At 66.4% G+C, this 21,647-nt stretch overlaps 6 protein-coding genes across 6 annotated transcripts in view; 3 read left to right on the top strand and 3 right to left on the bottom strand.

Annotated features, from left to right (window-relative positions):
* Positions 1-1,494, bottom strand: part of PFL1_06582 (uncharacterized protein) — a gene marked incomplete at both ends in the record, with an annotated part of 4,543 nt that extends 3,049 nt beyond the window's left edge. Inside the window, one exon of the mRNA XM_007884125.1 lies at positions 22-1,494. Coding sequence (XP_007882316.1) covers positions 22-1,494 — 1,473 coding nt within the window. The remainder of the gene's footprint in view (positions 1-21) is intronic.
* Positions 1,495-2,182: 688 nt separating this feature from the next.
* Positions 2,183-4,427, top strand: PFL1_06581 (uncharacterized protein; the record flags this gene model as incomplete). The annotated part of the gene is made up of 3 exons (XM_007884124.1): positions 2,183-2,599; positions 2,703-2,834; positions 2,955-4,427. 3 exons carry the CDS (start codon positions 2,183-2,185, stop codon positions 4,425-4,427), a joined length of 2,022 nt encoding a protein of 673 aa, XP_007882315.1.
* Positions 4,428-5,372: 945 nt separating this feature from the next.
* Positions 5,373-12,765, top strand: PFL1_06580 (uncharacterized protein; the record flags this gene model as incomplete). The annotated part of the gene is made up of 3 exons (XM_007884123.1): positions 5,373-5,613; positions 5,732-12,506; positions 12,747-12,765. 3 exons carry the CDS (start codon positions 5,373-5,375, stop codon positions 12,763-12,765), a joined length of 7,035 nt encoding a protein of 2,344 aa, XP_007882314.1.
* Positions 12,766-13,282: 517 nt separating this feature from the next.
* On the bottom strand, positions 13,283-14,899 carry PFL1_06579 (uncharacterized protein; the record flags this gene model as incomplete). Its single annotated transcript, XM_007884122.1, has 6 exons — positions 13,283-13,406; positions 13,538-13,686; positions 13,836-14,061; positions 14,212-14,337; positions 14,465-14,546; positions 14,650-14,899. 6 exons carry the CDS (start codon positions 14,897-14,899, stop codon positions 13,283-13,285), a joined length of 957 nt encoding a protein of 318 aa, XP_007882313.1.
* Positions 14,900-16,050: 1,151 nt separating this feature from the next.
* PFL1_06578 (uncharacterized protein) lies at positions 16,051-17,761 on the bottom strand (the record flags this gene model as incomplete). The annotated part of the gene is made up of 7 exons (XM_007884121.1): positions 16,051-16,270; positions 16,425-16,461; positions 16,565-16,578; positions 16,789-16,801; positions 16,910-16,953; positions 17,080-17,308; positions 17,473-17,761. 7 exons carry the CDS (start codon positions 17,759-17,761, stop codon positions 16,051-16,053), a joined length of 846 nt encoding a protein of 281 aa, XP_007882312.1.
* A 1,045-nt stretch (positions 17,762-18,806) lies between these two features.
* The window catches only part of PFL1_06577 (uncharacterized protein), a gene marked incomplete at both ends in the record, with an annotated part of 3,833 nt that continues 992 nt past the window's right edge, over positions 18,807-21,647 (top strand). Inside the window, 6 exons of the mRNA XM_007884120.1 lie at positions 18,807-18,851; positions 19,223-19,648; positions 19,736-20,502; positions 20,602-20,704; positions 20,802-20,930; positions 21,031-21,597. Coding sequence (XP_007882311.1) covers positions 18,807-18,851; positions 19,223-19,648; positions 19,736-20,502; positions 20,602-20,704; positions 20,802-20,930; positions 21,031-21,597 — 2,037 coding nt within the window. The remainder of the gene's footprint in view (positions 18,852-19,222; positions 19,649-19,735; positions 20,503-20,601; positions 20,705-20,801; positions 20,931-21,030; positions 21,598-21,647) is intronic.

The following is a 21,647-nucleotide window of genomic DNA, read 5'->3' as shown; positions in this document are numbered from 1 at the left end:
GGTTCCGGGCGCCGGCGAGACTGAAGCCTCCCTCTCCCTGAGCAACTTGAGCAAGGGCGTGGAGCGCCCACCCTGCGACAGCTCCGCCTCGAGGGCGGCCAGCTCCTGCGACGGCGACATGGCCGCCGGCGGGCTGGCAAACGCCGGGTTAGGTCCCTGGAGCCTCTCGCCGTGGTCCTGCAGGTCGGCCAGGTTGAGGCGCGGCGTCGAGGCGCGAACGTCGTCGGCAGCGCCGAGGCCGCCGAGTTCGCTGCGGCTGCGTGCCGCCTGGCGGAATCGGGCGACCGAGATGCTGCTGTTGTTGTTCTGGCTCTGGAACGGTGACACCCCGACTGCCTTTGCCGGGCTGGCCGCCTTGACCTGGGGCGGGGACAGCACCACCGAGCTCCGGTTGCTGGCGGGGGATTTGACGTCGTCGGCAAAGGGAGACGGCAGCACGAGCTCTTCGGTGGGCGTGACAAACTCTTCGCCGCCGTTCAAGAGGCTCTGCCTGCGGGCGTTTACGCTCGATGCGCCTTCGGCCTTTGAGGCGTCGCTGGCGCTGCGGACGTTGCGGAACGAGTGCAGGCTGAAGGTGCCGGCGCTGGTGTCGACGCCCGGGCTGGGCAGGGGCGAGGCGGCTCTGGACGAGTTGCTGGCGGCCGAGTCGACGCCGAGGCCGCTGTGCCGGCGTGCGCCGAATGGCAGGCCCAGGCCTGGACCGGGGCGCCGCGTCTTTGTCGTCGAGGGCGGATGGGCTCCGCGCGTGTGCAGCTGCCCCTCTGCTGGGCGAGTGGCGAGCTCGCGCTCAAAGTCGGATGCGATCGAGGCGCTGCTGTTGCGACCGGACGTCGAGCGCCGAGGGTAGTCGGATGCCCCGCTCACGGTCCGCGTCCTCTGCGCCTCGGCCAGCTCCGAACGAGGGCCGACGGCAAAGGCCGACGCGGCGCCATCGTCGTGGTCGTGGTCGCTGCTCGCCGCCGGCGCCTTTACGCTCGAGGGCTGGTTGAGCTGCGAGTTGGAGCTGTTGTTGCGCTGCCCGATGGGCTTGCGCACCACCTCAAAGGTGCTCTGCGGCCGCTTGGAGCGGAAGGCATCGAGTAGGCGGGAGCGCCGCTTGATGAGCTTGCTGCCCCCATCGGCGGGTCCGGCGTCGGCGGCGGCGGCGGCGGCGGGAAGTTCGGCCAGCGTGCTCCGGTTGCTGACCTGGCCCGACGAGGTCGATGCTGGCAGGGCGGAGCGCGGCGAAGTGGGCGAGGGCGACGTCTCAGGATGCGCATCATCCCTGAACAGGCGTAGCTGGCTCAGGTTGCGCAGCTTGGTGAAAGTGCCCGCGGTGGTGGTGGTGGGCGCGGCGGCTGATCCGGGCGTGGTTTCGAGGTCGTGCTTGCGCAGCGAGAGGGCCGAACCAAGGTTGCGGTTGCGATATAGGTCGCCCTGGATGACCCGCGGCGGCGATGCAGCGGCGACACCGCCACCCGCAGCCGTGTCTGGGCCGCCGGATCGATCCGACATCCGTCAGCTCGACTCGTCGCGTCCGTTGTGGTGCGCAGAGGGCCGCCCCCGGAGGCTGGTAAGTGGACGGCACCGAGGCGGGTATCGAGGCCTTCGATGGGTGCGCCTAAGGAAGCTCGAGTGACGGTCAACAGTAGTAGTGTCTAGGCGTCATCGGGAGCGTGCGTGAGGCGAGCAAGGCCGTCGGCGGCGGCGGCGGCGGCGGTGGTGATGGTGGTGTTGGTGTCGCCTAGTGCCCGCTGCTATGGCGCCGGCTGGCTGGCTGGCTGGCTGGCGGGGTGCCTGCCTCTCTCGCCGAGCGTGGCGGGACCCTGAGGGACAAGCGGGTGCACGGCCGGCCAGCTCAAGCCAGGCCAGGCCGACCCCAGCGGGCAATCGCGTCGGCACCGAGAGCCCGTCGACAGGAAGAAGTGGCCGCGGCCTGCCCTCCCGCCAAGGCGCGGGGGCCATGGCGGACAGATCGTCATTCCGTCAGAGCGGGGCCCTGGCCATCCCGACGCTGGCCTCGTCAAGCGTCGACCTTGAGCTTGCCTTCGCTCCTTGCGCTTCTCACGACCCGCTCCTCTCTGCCAGCTCGTTCTTCTGCACCTCCTCGACCGCCACCGCCACCAGCTCTACCACCACTGCTACCACCACCACCACCGCCACTTGTGCTCCTCTTCGTCTCGCTGACTTGCGATCCACCACGATGCTCGGAGCAGCACGCCTTCGAGGCGCGGCCACCCAAGCCGTCCGGGCAGGCGCATCCACCACCACCGCCAGGCAGATCCACTTCGCCGCGCGCCCCGCCTGCCGCCCTTCGCTCGCCGGCTCCCGACCGTCTTCCGCCATCGCGCAGGCGCAGAGGACGCTCTTCACCCGCACGCCCCCCACGCCGCTCGCAAGGACGCGCCAGTTCGCTTACCTCGTCCTCACGCTGGCCGGCGGTGCTTTCGCCGTGGCCTACTACCTCGACTCGCGATCCGGCATCCACCGCTGGGTGGCCATCCCCTTGCTCAAGGCATTCACCGATCCGGAGACCGCCCAGAAGCTGGCCATCAAGCTTCTCGAGACCGGCCTGGCGCCCAAAGACTTTGGAGTCGATGACGAGATCCTCCAGACCGAGGTGGTTGTCGGCCGCCTCGCGATCCGGTTTTGACTCTGGACTATGCCTTGACATCTGCTGACCTCGAGTTGCTCCCTGCCCTCTGCCCGCGCGCGATCTGCAGCTCTTTGGCAAGACCATCTCGAACCCCATCGGACTTGCCGCCGGCTTCGACAAGCAGGCCGAGGCCATCGATGGCCTCCTCGACCTTGGCTTTGGCTTCATCGAGATTGGCAGCGTCACCCCCGAGCCTCAGGTAGGTGGATCCCCGTGCCTTGGATGTTGCCTCGGTCGCGGCCTCTGACGACCTTCACCCTTGTCCTCTTCCCTGCACTCTCCTTCTCTCCCCCTGCTGCCTGTCCGGCCCTCTTCGTAGCCCGGCAACCCGCAACCGCGGTACTTCCGCCTCACCGACGACGAGGCCTGCATCAACCGGTTTGGATTCAACTCCGAGGGCCACTCGGTCATCCTCAGCCGGCTCCGGGACCGCGTCCGACGATGGCTGCTCCACTCGACCAATGTGGCCAGCCTGCACCAGGCCCTGACCGGCTCGCCCGACGGCTCGTCGACGGCCGCGCAGCAGCTGCTCGCGTCGCATCCCAAGAGCAACTCGGCTTTTGTTGACGCCGTCGGCCTGCCGAGGAGCCTGCAGCACGGCAAGCTGCTCGCCGTCAACCTCGGCAAGAACAAGACGAGCAAGGAGGAGAGCGTGGACGACTACGTCAAGGGCGTCGAGCGCCTCGGTCCGTATGCCGACATGATCGTCGTCAACGTCAGCAGCCCCAACACGCCCGGCCTGCGCCGGCTGCAGCGCCGCGGCGTGCTCGAGGACCTGCTGACGCAGGTGGTCAAGGCGAGGGACGCCATGGTGAGCGCCCACGTCAACCCGGCCAAGGAGGGTGGCAAGGTGGCGGTGCCGCTGCTCGTCAAGATCGCGCCGGATCTGAGCACCGAGGAGCTGCACGACGTCGCCGACGCGGCCATCAACAGCGGCATCGACGGCCTCGTCATCAGCAACACGACCATCTCGCGGCCCGAGAGCCTGCGGTCGTCGGAGCACGTCCGCGAGACGGGCGGCCTCTCTGGGCCTCCGGTCAAGCCGCTGGCGCTCAAGGCGCTGCAGACGGTGCACGGCCGCATCCAGGGCAAGCTGCCCATCATTGGCTGCGGCGGCGTCACCAACGGCCAGGACGCGCTCGACTACGCCAAGGCGGGAGCGAGCGCCGTCGAGCTCTACACGAGCTTTGGCTACCAGGGCGTGGGCCTGCCGCGCAAGATCAAAGACGAGCTGACGGAGCTGCTCAAGGCCGAGGGCAAGACGTGGAAGCAGGTCGTCGGCACGGGCGTCAAGCTGTCCGAGGTGACGGTGGCCGCGCCCAACGACAACGTCCCCATGGGCCTGAGCCCGGCGCGCGACGAGGCCTTCACCAAGAGCGTGGCCAGCGTCAAGCAGGAGCTCGCCGGGCTGCGGCAGAACCTGGGCCTGCCGAGCGCGTCGTCGCCGCCACCGGCCGTGTTTGTGCCGGACCGCGAAAAGGACGAGGCGTACTACACGCTCGTCGAAAAGGCCAACGCGGCGCTCGGGCTGAGCTTCCCGGCGGGGCAGAAGCCGTCGGCGTCGGCGGCGTCGCCCGAGGCGCTCAAGGATGCGCCCAAGACGCAGGGCGAGCAGGCGGCAGAACGGGCGGCGGCGGTGCTCAAGGACCCCAAGGGGCCAGAGATCAAGGTGCAGGTGACGGACAAGACCAAGAAGGTGTTTGGCGACAGCCTGCGCGGCCGGGTGGCCGAGGCCGAGGACGCGGCGGCCAACCGGGACTTTGGCAAGGTCGACAAGAGCCGCGTCGTCTGAGCGGGGCGCCGAGCGACGTGGCGAGGGCGGTGGCCGTAGAGGGTGGCCAGTGGCCCGTGCCGCCGCCTGCTGTGGCTCCAGCTGCCACACACGCGATGCAATGCACGTTGATAGACTGACGCCGATGGATGGGTCGATGATGCGGCGAGCGAGAGAGATGAGTGCGTGTGAACGAGAGCTGGATGGCGAGGGCGGCCATGGTCGGGCTCGAGGAAGCCAGGCTTGGCTTTGCGGCTCCGAGAGGGAAAAAGTCAGGCGCGCTCGGACCTGCTCCCGCCCTGCCAGGCCCTGTGCTGGGCGAGCCGGCGGAGTGGCCTAGGGCCCGTCCAAGAGGAACCGCAGCCGCGCCCTTCCCTCCACCATCCTGCCCACCCGCCATACCCGCTCCCTCGATATCCTCCTACCGCTGCTCTTCTCCTCGTCCGTCGTCCGCAGCCCGGCGCATCAGGCTCCGCTACCTGTGGAGTGCTCTGACTCCTTCCGACCAGCCGCGCTCAGAGGACGCCGAACGATCGCTGCACCGAGCGCAAGCAGGCAAGCAGGCCAGCCTCGGCCCTCACCATCCTTCACACAGCGCAGATCCTGCCATACCCTAGCCTTCCCTGCCCTGCCCTGCCCTGCCCTGCTCTGCACCACCACCACCTTGCTCCGCACTGCGCTGCCCATCCTAGCCGGGCTTTGGCACCGCCACCACTGCTACACTCCCTCCTTTGATCCGCACTTGTTTCGGCCGGGGATGCGGTCCTGAGGCTCGTATAGACGCTCATCGCCCTCAGCCTGCGCTCGCTTCAGGCCAGGCTCGACGCTACACGCTCCTTGACATCGCCAAGGCCTCCCTTCGCTCAGCTTCCTGTCCATCCGGCTTCTGCGCCTGCGCCTGCGCCCGCCCCCGCTGCCGCTGCCGCTGCCGAGCAGTGACGTGGCGCCCGACCCTTCGCGACCGGCATGTCGACCATCAGCGCGCAGCAGAGCGACACGCTCAACCGCATCTTTACCGCGCTAAAGAGCCGCGACGATGCCACCCGGCAGGCCGCGGGCCGTGACCTGGGCTCCCACGTCAGCCTCGTCATCTCTGAGCTCAAGGGAGACCACCTCTCGACGTTCTTCAACGACCTCCACCGCCGCATCTTTGAGCTCACGCATAGCCAGCATGCCCACGAGAAGCTCGGAGGCATCGTCGCAATCGGTGGGTGCTGTCTCTCTAGCTCCGACTTCCATCGGCGTCCCATCGCTTCGATCGCTGACGCCTTGCCGCTGCCCGCACGCCTCTCTCACACACTTTCGACGACCTGCCTCGTGCGCAGAGGGCCTGATCGACCTCGAGAGCGAGGACAACAGCGCCCGCCTGTACCGCTTCTACCAGTACCTCAAGCCGAACCTGCCCTGCAACGATGCCCAGGTCATGATCGCCGCCTCCAAGGCGCTCGGCCGCGTGTCGCACTTTGGAGGCCAGTCGCTCGGCGACCAGTTTATCGAGTTCGAAGTGCTCCGGGCGCTCGACTTTCTCCAGGCCGGCGACCGCAACGAGTCCGGCCGGTACGCCGCCGTCCTGATCATCAAGGAGATTGCCCGCAACGTGCCGCACCACTTCCACCTCTACGTGCCGCGGGTGCTCGACCGGATCTGGATCGCGCTGCGCGACACGCGCGTCATTGTCCGCGAGGGCGCCGCCGAGGCCATGGGCGCCTGCCTCGAGATCATCGCCTCGCGCGAAAAGCAGATGGGCAGCCACTTTTTCGAGACCATCTACGAGGAGGCCGAGCGCGGCCTCAAGATGAACACGGTCGAGGCCATCCACGGCAGCCTGCTCGCCGTCCAGCAGCTGCTCCAGTACTCCAAGACCTTCATGCGCTCCCGCTTCCACCGCGCCTGCGAGCTCGTCTTCCGCCTGCACAAGCACCGCGACCCGCTCATCAAGCGCACCATCACCAACCTCGTGCCCGTGCTGGCCCGCTACGACCCGCAGTACTTTGCCGAAGAGCACCTCGGCGCCGTCATGACGATATTGACCGAGCAGCTGCGCAAGGAAAAGGAGCGCTCGCCCAAGGAGTCGTCGCAGACGTTCGAGACGATCGGCTTTGTGGCGGCGGCCATGGGCAGCCGGATGAAGCCCTACATCGAGCCCATCCTCGCGTGCATCAAGGAAGGGCTCCAGATGCGCGGCAAGAAGAACGCGCCGCCCGAGTCGCCCATCTTCCTGTGCATCGGCAATCTCGCCACCGCCGTCGGCCCGCACCTGACAAAGTACATGCACGACCTGCTCGACCTGATGTTTGCGTGCGGCCTCAGCGTCTCGCTCGTGACGGCGCTCGACCGCATCGTCAAGTCGATCCCGCCGCTGATGCGCGTCGTCCAGGACCGCCTGCTCGACATGCTCTCGATGACCCTCATCAGCCAGCCCTACCGGCCGCTCGGCGCGCCGCTGCCGCTGCGAGGCGCCCGCGACGGCGCGGCGGCCGCCCAGACGTCCGAGGCCAAGGGCGTCGAGACGGTGACGGTGGCGCTCGAGACGCTGGGCAAGTTCGACTTCCAGGGCCACATCCTCAACGAGTTTGTGCGCAACTGCACGCTGCCCTACCTCGAGGACGACCACGCCGCGGTGCGCAAGGCGGCCGCCGAGACCTGCGCCGACCTCTTCGTCAACGACCCGATCTGCTACCAGACCAGCATGCACGCCATCGAGGTGGTCAACGACGTGCTCGACAAGCTCATGACCGTCGGCATCGCCGATCCGGTGGCCGACCTGCGCTGGACGGTGCTCAACAAGTTTGGCACGCGCGAGCAGTTTGACCGCCACCTGGCCCAGTCCGAGTACGTCCGCTCGCTCTTTATCGCGCTCAACGACGAGAGCTTCAAGGTGCGCGAGGTGGCCATCGTCATCATCGGCCGGCTGGCCAAGCACAACCCGGCCTACGTGATGCCGTCGCTGCGCAAGGCCCTCATCCAGCTGCTGACCGAGCTCGAGTACTCGACCGTCAGCCGCAGCAAGGAGGAGGCGGCCAAGCTGCTGACCGAGGTGGTGCGCGCCTCGCAGCGCCTCGTCAAGTCGTACGCGCTGCCGATGCTCGAGGTGCTGCTGCCCAAGGCGAGCGACGCCAGCGTCGGCGTGTCGGCGCGCGTCATGGAGTGCCTCGGCGAGCTGGCCAAGGTAGGGGGTGAGGACCTGGCGCCCAACGTCGACCAGCTGATGCGGCTCGCCATCGACCAGCTGTCGTCGACGGCGCCGCACTCGTCGACGGCCAAGCGCGACGCCGCGCTCAAGACGCTCGGCCTGGTGGCGTCCAACACGGGCAACGTCGTCAACCCGTACCTCACCTACCGCAACCTGCTCGGCACCGTGGTCAAGATCCTCAAGAACGAGCAGGTGCCCGCGGTGCGGCGCGAGACGATCCGCGTCATGGGCATCCTCGGCGCGCTGGACCCGTACCGCTACAAGCTGCTCGAGAAGCAGGGCGACGAGGGCAGTGCCGAGGCGTCCAAAGGCAGCGGCACCGACCTCTTTGAGCTGGCGCTGGCCATCGGCACCTCGACCGACGACTACTACCAGAACGTGGCCATCGACGCCCTCATCTCGATCCTCAAGGACCCGTCGCTGTCGACGCACCACCACGCCGTCATCGAGGCCATCATGTACATGTTCAAGACGCAGGGGCTCAAGTGCGTCACCTTCCTGCCCCAGATCATCCCGGCCTTCCTCAACGTGATCCGCACCTGCGGCACCGGCCTGTCCGAGTTCTACTACCAGCAGCTGGCCATCCTCATCTCGATCATCAAGCAGCACGTCCGCAGCTACCTCGAAGACATCTTTGGCCTGGTCCAGGAGAACTGGAACCCCAACTCGAGCATCCAGCTGACCATCGTGTCGCTCGTCGAGGCCGTCGCCAAGGCGCTCGAGGGCGAGTTCAAGTCGTACCTGCCCGTCCTGCTGCCCAACATGCTCCAGACGCTCGACGGCGAGATCACGTCCAAGCGCCAGCCCACGCTGCTCCGCATCCTCCACGCCTTCTACGTGTTCGGCTCCAACATCGAAGAGTACCTCCACCTCGTCCTGCCCGTCATTGTCAAGATGTTTGAGCGCCCGGACGCCTCGACGACGCTGCGCAAGGCCGCCATCGCCACCGTCGGCAACCTGTCGCGCAAGGTGAGCTTCTGCGACCACGCGTCGCGCGTCGTCCACCCGCTGGTGCGCGTGCTGCACAACAACGCCAGCGCCGACGTCCGCGGCGCCGTCATGGACACGCTGGCGGCGCTGGTGCTGCAGCTCGGGTCGTCGTACGCCATCTTTATCCCCGTGGTCAACAAGGTGCTGGTGCAGTACCGGATCCAGCACGCCACCTACGACCAGCTGATCGCCAAGCTGCTCAGCGGCGAGCGGCTGCCGCAGGAGCTGGTGCCGCTCGACGGCTCGCTCGACAACAAGGCCGAGGAGGCGCCGCTGGCCGAGGCCACCAAGATGACGGTCAACCAGCAGCACCTCAAGCAGGCCTGGGACACGTCCAAGGTGTCGACCAGCGAGGACTGGAAGGAGTGGCTGCGCCGGATGGCCGTCGAGTTTATGCGCGAGTCGCCGTCGCACGCCCTCCGCGCGTGCCGCAGCCTGGCCGACGTCTACCAGCCGCTCGGCTTCGCCATGTTCAATGCCGCCTTTGTCTCGTGCTGGACCGAGCTCTACGAGCAGTACCAGAGCGACCTGGTCAAGGCCATCGAGACGGCCTTCGACGCGCCCGACGTGCCCGACCACATCGTCCACATGCTCCTCAACCTGGCCGAGTTCATGGAGCACGACGACAAGGCGCTCCCCATCAACATCCGCACCCTGGGCGACCGCGCCTACAAGTTCCACTCGTACGCCAAGGCGCTCCACTACAAGGAGGCCGAGTTCCTCACCGACCCGTCGCCGCAGGTCATCGAGTCGCTGATCGACATCAACACCAAGCTGCAGCAGTCAGACGCCGCGTTCGGGGCGCTCACCTACGCCCGCGAGCACCTCGACATGACGCACCACGAGGAGTGGTACGAGAAGCTGCACCGCTGGGAGGAGGCGCTGTTCGCCTACGACCGCAAGGCCGAGCTCGACCCGGACGACTACGAGATCGCCTTTGGACGCATGCGCTGCCTCCACGCCCTCGGCGAGTGGGAGCACCTGTCGGACCTGGTGCAGCAAAAGTGGCACAACGCCGACCCCGAGGACCGCCGGCACATTGCCCCGCTCGCCGCCGCCGCCGCGTGGTCGCTGGGCGAGTGGGAGACGATGGACGAGTACATCTCGGCGATGCGCTCCGACTCGTCGGAGCGCTCCTTCTACCGCGCCATCCTCCACACGCACCGCTCGCAGCGCTCGGCGGCCAACAAGCAGATCGCAAAGGCGCGCGAGTCGCTCGACGGCGAGCTGACGGCGCTCATCAGCGAGAGCTACGGCCGCGCCTACGACCTCATGGTGCGCACCCAGATGCTCTCGGAGCTCGAGGAGGCGCTGGCGTACAAGCTCGACTACAAGGACCAGCCCGACCGCCAGGCGACGATCCGCTCGACGTGGATGAAGCGGCTCAAGGGGTGCCAGCCCGAGGTCGAGGTGTGGCAGCGCATCCTGTCGGTGCGCAGCATCGTCCTCACGCCCGCCGACGACACCGAGACGTGGATCAAGTTTGCCAACCTGTGCCGCAAGTCGGGCCGGATGGTGCTGGCCGAGAAGACGCTCAACTCGCTGCTGGGCCCGGAGCTCAACGGCGTCGACGCCCGCTCGCCCATCGGGCCCAAGGCGCCGCCGCCCGTCATCTACGCCCACCTCAAGTTCATGTGGGCCAGCGGCGTCAAGACCGAGTCGCTCACCTACCTGCGCGACTTCACCATCAACCTGGCCGACGACCTGGGCATCTACGCCGTCGACGACCAGGGAAACCAGGTGGTCCAGGACTGGCAGGCGTCTCCGCGGCTGGGCGAGTTTGCGCGCCTGCTGGCGCGGTGCTACTTCAAGCAGGGCGAGTGGCAGACGGCGCTCAACGAGGACTGGGTCACCGACGACGAGTGCGACGTCATCGAGTCGTATCGGCGCGCCACGGAGCTGGACCGCAACTGGTACAAGGCCTGGCACGCCTGGGCGCTGGCCAACTTTGAGATCATCACGCACCACGAGCGCAAGGGCGACCAGATCACGCCGCAGATGATCGCCGCCAGCATCGTGCCGTCGGTCCAGGGCTTCTTCCGCTCCATTGCCCTCGCCAGCGGCAACTCGCTCCAGGACACGCTGCGCCTGCTGACGCTGTGGTTCAAGTACGGCTACCAGGAGGACGTGGCCGAGGCGGTCAACGAAGGCTTCAGCAGCGTCATCGTCGACACCTGGCTCGAGGTGATCCCGCAGATCATTGCCCGCATCACGGCGCCCAGCCAAAAGGTGCGCCGCCTGATCCACCACCTGCTCTCGGACGTCGGCCTGGCGCACCCGCAGGCGCTCGTCTACCCGCTGACGGTGGCCACCAAGTCGCCCAGCGTCATCCGCATCCAGACGGCCATGGGCATCATGGACAACATCCGCGAGCACAGCCCCGTGCTCGTCGAGCAGGCGCTGCTGATCAGCAACGAGCTGATCCGCGTCGCCATCCTGTGGCACGAGCTGTGGCACGAGGGGCTCGAGGAGGCGTCGCGCCTCTATTTCACCGAGCACAACATCGACGCCATGTTTGCCACGCTCGAGCCGCTGCACGACGCCCTGGAAAAGGGGCCCGAGACGCTGCGCGAGACGTCCTTTGCCCAGACCCACGGCCGCGACCTGGCCGAGGCGCGCGAGTGCGGCCGCCGCTACCGCCAGTACGGCGACCTGAGCGACCTCAACCAGGCGTGGGACCTCTACTACCACGTCTTCAAGAAGATCACCAAGCAGATCCCCGCGTCGAACTCGGTGCAGCTCGACCTGCAGTACGTGTCGCCCAAGCTGCTGGCGATGCGCGACCTGGAGCTGGCGGTGCCGGGCACCTACCAGAGCGGCAAGCCGATCGTGCGCATCATGAACTTTGAGCAGATTGTGCTCGTCATCGCGTCCAAGCAGCACCCGCGCCGGCTCAAGATGAAGGGCAGCGACGGCAAGGCGTACCAGTACCTGCTCAAGGGCCACGAGGACCTGCGGCAGGACGAGCGGGTGATGCAGCTCTTTGGGCTGGTCAACACGCTGCTGTCGACCGACTCGGAGTCGTACAAGCGGCGGCTCGAGATCCGGCGGTTCCCCGTCATCCCGCTGTCGCCCAACACGGGCATGCTGGGCTGGGTCGAGGACACCGACACGCTCCACGTGCTCATCAAGGAGTACCGCGAGCAGCACAAGATCCTGCTCAACATCGAGCACCGGCTGATGCTGCAGATGGCGCCCGACTACGACCACCTGACGCTGATGCAGAAGGTCGAAGTGTTTGAGTACGCGCTCGACAACACGCCGGGCCAGGACCTGTACCGCGTGCTGTGGCTCAAGTCGCGCAACTCGGAGTCGTGGCTCGAGCGCCGGCTGGCCTACACGCGCTCGCTGGCCGTGTCGTCGGTGGCGGGCTACATCCTCGGGCTGGGAGACCGGCACCCGTCCAACCTGCTGCTGGACCGGCTGACGGGCCAAATCATCCACATCGACTTTGGCGACTGCTTCGAGATTGCGTGCCACCGGCCCAAGTTTCCCGAAAAGGTGCCGTTCCGCCTGACGCGGATGCTCGTCAACGCCATGGAGGTGGGTGGGATCAAGGGGACGTTCAAGGTGACGGCCGAGAATACGATGCGCGTGCTGCGCGACAACCGCGAGAGCGTGCTGGCGCTCCTCGAGGCATTTGTGCACGATCCGCTCATCAGCTGGCGCCTGGTCACCGACGATGCCAGCGAGCGCCAGGCACCCGATGCCAGCGAAAACGAGGCGGCGGCGGGACACCGTACCAACCAGGTTGGCGATGTGCGCAACCAGAAGGCGCTCGAGGTGGTACGCCGCATCCAGAACAAGCTCAACGGCCGCGACTTCAACCCCAACGTCTCGCTCAGCGTCGCCGCCCAGATCGAGAGACTGGTTCAGGACGCCACGTCCAAGGAGAACCTCTGCGTCGCTTTCGTCGGGTACGTGTCGTGTTGTGTCGTGTCGTGTCGTGTCGTGTCGTGTCGTGTCGTGTCGTGTCGTGTCGTGTCGTGTCGTGTCGTGTCGTGTTGTGTCGTGTTGTGTCAGTCGCTGGGACCCCCACGGCACGGCCCCCTTCGATGCGACACAGGAGCGAGACCTGAACTGACGCCATACCTCTTCTTTCCTCTCCATCCGACTCGCTTTCTCCCGCCCTGATCCCGCCGCCTCGTCCAATGCAGATGGTGCTCGTTCTGGTAGACCACCACGTCCTCCTTCTACTCCTCCTCCTCGCTACCAGCCAGCCCAATCTCACCCTCAAGCCAGTTACACGTCTTCGATGCCTTCCCCCCCCTGTACTCCTACCCCCCATCCTACCCCATCTCGGCCCATTTATCACGCCATCCTCTCCCGCTCGAAACGAGGGCGCGATCCGCACCACGGACGACGCTCTCGACCAACCGATCGCGACACACAAGACGCACGCATGCGTAGGCACAGATATTCTCCGACTGCATCTCCCGTCGCGGGGCGGGAGGGAGGTCGGAAAGGAAGAAAGGAAGGAAGAGGTGAAGTACAAGGTCGAGAAGAAGAAAAGGAGCCGAGCAGAACAGGACAGGACGAATAGCGGCGGACGTGCGAGCGGGCGGGCGTCTTTGGCCCCTGATCCTCCCGGCGATATGAGGAGCGGGAGAGAGATGGCGCGCCCGTCCGCTCTCCAGCCCGCACGGGACCCTGCTGCCGCTGCCGCTGCCGCTGCCGATGCCTCTGTCTAGAGCTAGGCGCCGTTGGGCTGGGCCTGCTGCTTGGTGCTGCTCTCCTTGAGCGCGAGGAGCTGCTTGGACCGGAAGGCCTCGTAGTGGATCTGCGCCGTCGTCTCAATCAGGTCTTGCAGGTGGGTCCTGTTGGCGCGACGACGGAAAGGATTGCACAAGAAGCGAGGCGGAGTCGAGAGTGGCGCCAAAGAGGGAGGGTTCAGCATGCCCGTGTGCCCGTCAACGTTTCGATCGGGAGCCCCCAAACAGACACGTACCGGGTGAGGAAGTTGCGCAGGTAGACAAACTCGCAGTGGTTCTCGTTTTCGACATTGATGACGCCGTACCGGTTCTTGCGGCCGCGGACGGCCTTGCCGTCGATGATGACGTTGCGCTCCGAGCCGACGACGGCAAAGGGGATGAGCGACTGTCGCGCGGTCGTAGCAGCCGATGAAGGCGTCGCAGACGGGCGGGGCTCAGAGTCAGCTCCCGGGAAGCTCGCGGCTTGGGCTTCGTTGCCCGATGCCTCTTCCTCTCTTCGCGCCCCTTGGGAAAAAGGCGCGCGCGCGCACTCACCCGGATCTTTTCGTTGACCTCGCGCTCCTCCTCCTCGTAGTCCTCGTTGTCAAAGGGGTAGACGCGGATGCTGTTGTACTGCATCTCTGCGCGGATGCGCTCCTTGAAGAGGTCCCTCTCGTCGAGCGTCAGGCTGTCGGCCTTTGCAATGACGGGCACCACGTTGACGACGTCGCTGAGCTTCTTCATGACGGTAACGTCGATCGGTCGCAGCCCGTGGCCGGTGCTGAGAGGGGCGGGGACCAGACGGAACGTGGAGGGAGGGTGAGGGACGATGTGGAACGTGTTCAGCGGACCCAGACCCAGACCCAGACCCGCAGGCTGCGTAGAGGAAGCGACTATCAGAGGAAGATGAAGGGGGGCCGCACACACTCACGGGTTGATGAAGAAGAGGCAGCAGTGGATGCGGGTGTCGGTAATGTACCGGTCGCGCATGGCGGTGAGCTCCTTGCGGAGGTAGGCGCTGTGCTGGTCCTTGATGTACTTGATGATGGGGTCCCAGCTGCGGCGGGGGGAATAGGGGGCGGACAAGAGGTCGGGGTGGAGAAACCGTCAGAGCTTAGCTGCGAGTCGGCGCAAGCCTGGCGAGAGGCAAGGGCTAGACCCCGAGACCTTGACGGCATGCTCACCAGTTTTCGTTGTTGACCTGGTCCCCGTATCCGGGCGTGTCGACGATGTTGAGACGAAGCCTGACTCCATTCTCGACGATGACTGGGGGAGAGGCGGGTCGAAGGGGCCGAGAGAAGGAGAGTCAGCGCCGATGAGCGGCCTTCTTTGCGAGGCGATGGCGAGGGGACGGGGCGCGAGTGCTCACCGTGCGAGACGGGGTGGATCTCGGTCGTCTGTCGGACGGTTTCGTGGGCCTCCATTCTGCCCTTTGAGTCGATGAGATGGCTGGCAAAGAGGGTGTTGATGAGGGTGCTCTTTCCGAGGCCGGTCTGACCGACGACCATGACGTTGAACTGGAAGCCACGCTTGAGGAGCTTGCTCTCAATCTGCTTTGTGATGCTGTCGAAGCCGACGTACGACTGGAGCGGCGTGTGGTCTTGCTCGACGGCGGCCATGTTGGGCGACTACTGGGTGCAGCTGCACGGGGAAGAGGATGGAAGAAGAGGTTGGCGGGGAGGTTGGAACGGCCGATGTCGCTGCGTCGGGTCCTCGGATGCGGGGGTTCGTGGAAGAAGGTTCCGGAGCGAAAAAGGAGCAGGGTGACGGTGGCTGAAGGGCCAGGCTGGAGGAGGAGGGGATAGGAGAGGAGAGGCGACAAGGCCAGACGGGACGGGACGGGACGAGACGAAAGGGGCGAAGGGTGGCTGCGCTGCGAACGGAGCTGTTGGTGCTGATGGCGGTGACGGAGGTGGTAGGCCGGTAGCGAGTGAAAGAGGGGTGGTGGTGGTGGTGGTGGTGGTGGTGTTCCGTGCGTGTGCGGTCGCGCTGCGCCTGGGCTGGGCCTGGGCTGGTGCTGGATGCCGGCTGGCGTGGTGGTGTGTGCCTCTGTGTGCTGCCTGTCTGGTCTGTCTGTGCCTCTCTCTGCCTGCCTGCCTCTGCCCCGCGCCCGCCCCCCCCCTCGCCTTGAGGTTCGCTTGAGGTCGTTCTCGCTTGCGCCCTTCCTTCTGCCCTCGCCCTCGCCCACTTACTCGCCCTCGCCCGCCGCCCCTCGTTCTCTTTGGAAAAGGGCGTGCGTGCGTGCGTGCGTGCACCTTTGGCCCGCCCTCTGCCTGGCACCCTTTGAGCTGGCTTGTGCGCGCGCGCAGGCCCCAGGCCGCTTGCCTGGCAGAGCCTCCTCTCAGCCCGCACCTCGTCTTTCCGCGCTCCTTTGCTCCCTCACTTCCCCATACCGACTTCCAGCACCACCAAAACGGCCGCGACGACGACGACGACCACCCTTGGAAGCGATGGCAGCATTACGGAGGCTCAAAGGTACATTTACAATAGACGCCGTGCGGCGTCGCACCTCTTTTCCCCTTGCGGCCAGCAAGAAAGCCACAGTCTCTCGTTTGCGAGCCTTGCCGGTACAGGCAACTCGACACCGACGCATCAGCAGTGGGCCAGCCGGCCTCTTCGCAGCCTACACCTGCGATCCTCGCGTGCTGCACCGGCGGGAAACCAGAGGTGATCAGAGAGCAGGATGGAGAGGGGGGAGAGAGAGACAGTGGTCAGCCAAGTCAAGCCCCCGTCGAGATTCCCCACCGTGCTTGTGCCCCGTCGGCGACGCTCACAAGTAGGCCTTCATGCCGTGCGTCGTGAGCTCGGCCTTGGCCTGCGCAAACGTGTGGCCCTGCTCGTGGTTGTGCTGCCAGATGAGCCGATAGTACCACAGGTTGCCCAGCCCCTGCAGCGCGAAACCGGCCGTGGCCAGCGCACCGAAGACGCCAGCCACGATGCGCCCGTTGGTGAAGCATTGGATCGTGTTGAGTAGACCAGCCGAGCCCGTACTGCGCATCGAGGGGGGGGGGTGGGGGGGGGGGGGGGGGAAGGGGGCAAGCCCAGACGGTCGTAACGGGGTTTGAGATCCAGTCAGCGCGATGCAAGCAAGAGCTTGGGATCGTCCAACGGCGCCCGCCCGTCGGCGTTTCAGGCGCTACTCACGAAGGGATCCCCAGGAAGCAGTAGAGCGAGAATGCCACTGCGAGATCAAGCAAGCCGGGCCAAGGAAGAGTCTTGGGTCAACCACGCCGCCCGCCGCCTGAGACCATCCTCTGTCGACGACAGCACCACCGGCGACTCACAGTGGAAGCCGCAGCTGACCGGATCCAAGCGCAGGAGCATTGTTGAAGGCGGGGAGACGAGGGTCAGCCAGGGATGCTCGTCGTCCTCGTATCAGCACTGCCGAGGCCGGATCGACTTGTGGCGCTCACAAACTGCCATGAGGGCCGAGGATACAAGCAGAGGATGGCAACCGGTCAGCGTTTCGAGGTTCTGGCAGTCGCAACACGTTGGGACTCGAACTCACATGAAATACATGTCTGAGCGGCAGACGCGACGTCGTCAGCAAGAGGTGGTTCCGGTTGCGCATGCTAGTCAGCTTCGAATGTCCAAGGAGGCCCCGACAAGCACGGGCCTGCTGGACTCACAGTAGAAGAGCGAGTGCTCCTTCATGAACCCGTTGTAGACCGGTCTGGCAGGAGACGGGGGGTGCAGGGCGGCAGGATGCGCGTGTGTGCAAGAGAGAGAGAGAGAGGGTCAGAGGCGCTGCCCAGGTGTGGGCTGCGCGACATGCGGCAGGGCTCCCGTGTCGACGAACCTGTACCACAGCAAAAAGCTGGCGACGGTGATGACTGGCAGGTAGACGATGCCCGAGATCATGTCCTTTCCGCCGTCGTTGGAGCCCGAGACGAGCAAGAGGATGCAGGCGACCATGTTGATGATGAGGGTGAGGACGAGGAGCAGCCAGAGCTTGTACATGTTGGACATGATGGGCTGGGCATCCGGCGGGATCTCGGCGTCAATGTCGTGGTAGATGAGCGGGTAGACTGGCGGCCACGGGTGGGCCGGTCGAGTGGATAGCAAAGGGGCCTCGGCTGCGTCAGTGGTCGTCGGACCCTCATGAGCCTGGATCGCGGCTGCGGTTGCTAGCCACGACGCTATATGGTCCGACGGAGGGCGTCGTGTCGGCGATCGACGCCTAGGGACTTACAGGGCGGCCAGTTATTGCGGCCGTGCTTCTGGATGTGTGCGGCGCGGTTTTCGAGCTCGCGCTCCCTCCTCTCTAGTTCTCTCTCCCTCTGCCTGAGCTCGTCGGCGCGGGCGGCATCGGCCCTAGAGGGGTTGCTCTGTGCATCGGTGTCGGCGCCCTTGTAGATAGAGGGAGCGTCGTCCTCGCCGTAGATGCGGCTCGAGTCGTTGAGAGCGCCCTGTACCGAGGGATCGGCAAAGGGGTTGGCATCGAGGGCGTTCCTGTCGGAGAATGGGTCTGCGGACGCCATGGCAAGCGGTGGGTGGGTGCGTGCGTGTTGGTGGGTCGGCGGTGGCAAGGATGGAAGCGGCGGGCTCGTGGCAGAGTCGGAGTGTGTCCGGAGCGTCGAAAGGTCGTGATGAGCCTGTGGTTGGAACAGAGGCGTTTGAGGTCGTCAGAAGATGGCCAAGGGGGGCAGCGAGGTGGGTGGGTCGTGATGGAGGCCAGCAAGAGGCGACCGACGGCGGCCAGCAGCAACCAACGAGCGAGTCGACGCCAAGCGGCAGGCTGCTGCGCCGTTGCCCGTTGGGGGGCTGCGCTGTGCGGCTGTGCTGTTTTTCTCGCCCGCCCGCGCTTCGACCACCCTGCCTGGCCTGGCCTGCCATGGCCTCACAGGGCCTCGAAGGCATGGCCGGCCCGTGAGCCAACACTGCTGCCAGCTGGCCCAGCACGCGCGCAATCCAACAACGTCGCAGCCAGGGCGTCGACGCTTGAGTCCGCAACGTGCCCTCATGCCCGCCAACGTCGTACACGGAGCTTCAACGAGGCAGAGGACCCCAATGGCAGGAGGGCTACATCTCAGCTGGACGGGACGACGGCGCCGCGGGCCCAGGAGGGTTGCCCCGATGGCAGGCTGAGTTGCCTTGCCAGCCCGATTGATGACCTGTCCCGATTTGTTGCCGAGCCCTGGCGAAGAAACGCCAACGCGTCGGTTGCGTGGGGTTCGACGGCGGCCGGGGGGTTGGCCAGGCTGCCTCTGAGCCCGCTGCTCCTCCACCGTCGCTGCCGCCGCCCGCTTGGCCCCCTCTCGGCTTTGGTCCGCCAGCCACCTCGCAACGTTGTCCGCACCATATCATCCCAGCAGCCGCAGCCACAGCCACAGCCGCAGCCGCAGCCGCAGCATCGCCTCGACTGTGCCACCAGGCTCACCACAAACAACGCGCTCCCTCGCTGCCGGCTAGCCTACACCGCTCCTCACACAGCAGAGCCAACCCAACGGGCGACCCACGCGGACCCTCCTCGACCCGGCCTCGATCCTCGCCCTCGGTGCCCAACGCCATCCCCACCATCACCCCATGCCCGCCACGCGAGCCTCTGCAACGGGCCTCGAAGCCTCCAACGTGAGTCTTCCCATGTCCTTGCCTGCTACCATGGCTGTCAGGACGGCACGCCGCTCCGAAGTCGCATTTCGCCCGCCGTGGTGGTCGCCGTGTCGTGTTCGGAAAAGGCGACGTGGGAAAAAGTCCAATCGAGGCCACCGACCCCTCCTTGGCCGACCTCCCATCCGCAAGCCCAACGCAACACAACACCCAGTACCTACGCCTTCGACGCGTGCCTCGCCGCCTTCCAAGTGGCACCCGCGACTGCCCATCCGCAGCAGCCATCCTGGCCCGACCGTCCCAGACAACCTGCTCTCGCCGCCTTCGCGCTGCTGACCATTTGCAGGGGGCCCCACCCCCTCCTCTCCTCGCCCTGCTTCCCGCCATCCTAGATCATTGAGGGCTCCCGCAAGCGGTCCAGGCCCACCGCTGACCATGCCGACGATGCACAGCGCCAAGGCTCGGGCGCTGCCGCCGCCGCCACCGGTTCCATAGAGCGCCGCATCAACGCCCTCACCCGCGACCAGGTCACCCAGCGCGGCTTCCACCTCCTCAACGCCCTCATGGACGCCCGCGATCCAGCCGACGGCGGCCTCCTCTGCGAGCCCTTCCTCAAGCTGCCCAGCAAGCGCCAGTACCCGGACTACTACGAAATCATCAAAAAGCCCCTCACCCTCGAAGACGTCCGCAACCGCCTCAACAAGGGCCAGTACGCCTCGCTCCCCGACGTCAAGCACGACTGCGACACCATCTGCAACAACGCAAAGCGCTACAATGTCCGCGACAGCGAAATCTTCCAGATGGCAAAGGAGCTCCATGTGAGTCGCATCGGTCGTCTGCATCTGCACCGCCGCCAGCGTCAGCCCGTGTCGCTGACCCCGACCCCCGCCGTCCCTCTGGAACAGAGTGTCGTAAAGTTGACCTATGTCTCCATCATCGAGTCGCTGCCAGAGCCCGCCCCGGCATCGGCCAAGCCTCTCCCGACAGCAGGCGAGCGGTCAGAGCAGTCCGACCCACCTTCGGCCGCCGCCGCCGATGCTGTCAAGCAAGAAGAAGGTCGCTCCGCTCCGAGGTCCAAACGCATCACGCTTCGCCACAGCCGGTCCAAGCAGAAACTGTCCAGCGAAGCACCAGCGGCCTCGGAGCCAGCGCCGCCGTCGTCGGACCCTGCTCCGGACGCGCAGGAGGGGCAGAAGGCCTTGGAAGTGCCATCGCGATTACGCCCACAGCGGGACACGCAGCCATCGGCGGCAGCCCCGTCCGAAGTCAAGACCGAGACCCAAGGAACCCAGAGCGCCCTATCTGCGGCTGCAGCGGCGACGCCGGCCGGCGAGGCGGCGCCAACAGAAGGGTCAGCTTCGAGCACAGCAGCGGCTGCTGCTGCCGCCGCCGCCGCCGCCGCCGCCGCCGCCGTCAGGACCGATGCCGGTGCTGACGCGGATGCCGACGCCGAGGGTGAAGACGACGACATGATGGACGTCGACGACGACGGCGCCGAAGGCTCGCAGCGCTCGGGATACACGCGGACCGAGTCGCCCATGGACCACAGCGCCGCAGGACTGACCAAGGGCGGCCTGCTCGACGGCCGAAAGCGCCCAGGAAAGCGGGGCAAGCGCCTTAAGGCCACGCTGCGGGGCCTGATTGCGAACCTGCGCAAGGTCGTCGGGCGGCAGTGAGTCGGACGCGTCGCTGCGACCGGTGACGCTCGGCGGCGATCGGAGCACGCTAACGTTCTCTCCCCCTGACCCGCTTTTGCCAACCGCGCCGACAGAGGACATCCCCTCACGCAGTTCTTTGACGAGCTGCCATCGCAGCAGCAGTACCCTGACTATTATAGCGTCATCCAGGAGCCCATCTCCCTGGCCATGATTGAGGTGAGCCGCCCCCGTGTCTTTCTTTGCCGTGCAGTCGCCGCCTGCTGGGTCGTGCTGACCTGGCCGGCTTCCCTGTACGTGCGCACTTCCTCGCCAGCGTCGGGTCCACGACAAGCGCTACGTCAACGCCTACGCCCTCTTTGTGGATCTCGAGCACATGCTCGACAATGCGCAGACCTACAACGAGCCTGGGTCCACCGTGTGGAACGACGCCGAGGAGATCAAGGTGGGTTTGCCGTCGTGCGGCCGTCCCCTGCCTCTTCGCTCTGCGTGGCGTGCGTGCTCACAGACGTCTCCCGCGACTCGACCCACCGACGATTCGACAGGGATACCTAGAGAGCGTCGCCATCCCTTCGCTGCTCGAGGACGGCTTCACGCTGGAAAAGGACGACGTGCGTCAGTCGGCGCTCCCGCTCCACCTGGCAGCCAACAGCACCATCGAGGCTCACAAGGCGGCGTACCGCCTGCTGGTGGCCAAGAGCCAGGGACTCGATCCCAGCTCGGACATGCATTCGATGACCTCGGCGAGCCCGGAGCCGAGTGGGACCAGGCTGCGGCTGGGCTCGGCCGCGGCACAGGGCGCCGCTGCGATGCAGTCTCCCAGCCTCAATGGCGACCGTCCGCTCCCGGCGGCCTCGGCCTCGCCCATGGGTGCGCACATGTCACCGCCTCGAGCGGCAGGTCGTCTCCCAACTGCAATGTCTCCTCCGTCGGTCGCCCAGCCGTTTGGCAGCATGGCACCGCCAGGCGCGGCGATGTCACCGCCGAGGCAGGCGAGCGCGGCAGTGGCGCTCACGTCGCCGCAGCGGCCATCCCAGCCCGACGCCACTGCGACCACGCCCGGCCGCGCCACGCGTTCCACACGATCCGCCAAGCCGGCCCACTTTGGTCCCGTGACGCCCATCACCGAGGCCAAGCAGGGCACCAGGGGCAGGGACGGCGA

Source organism: Pseudozyma flocculosa (genome assembly GCF_000417875.1).
Source record: "Pseudozyma flocculosa PF-1 unplaced genomic scaffold scaffold00027, whole genome shotgun sequence".
In the NCBI taxonomy this organism is placed as follows: domain Eukaryota; kingdom Fungi; phylum Basidiomycota; class Ustilaginomycetes; order Ustilaginales; family Ustilaginaceae; genus Pseudozyma; species Pseudozyma flocculosa.
This window is presented reverse-complemented; position numbering and strand designations above follow the sequence as displayed.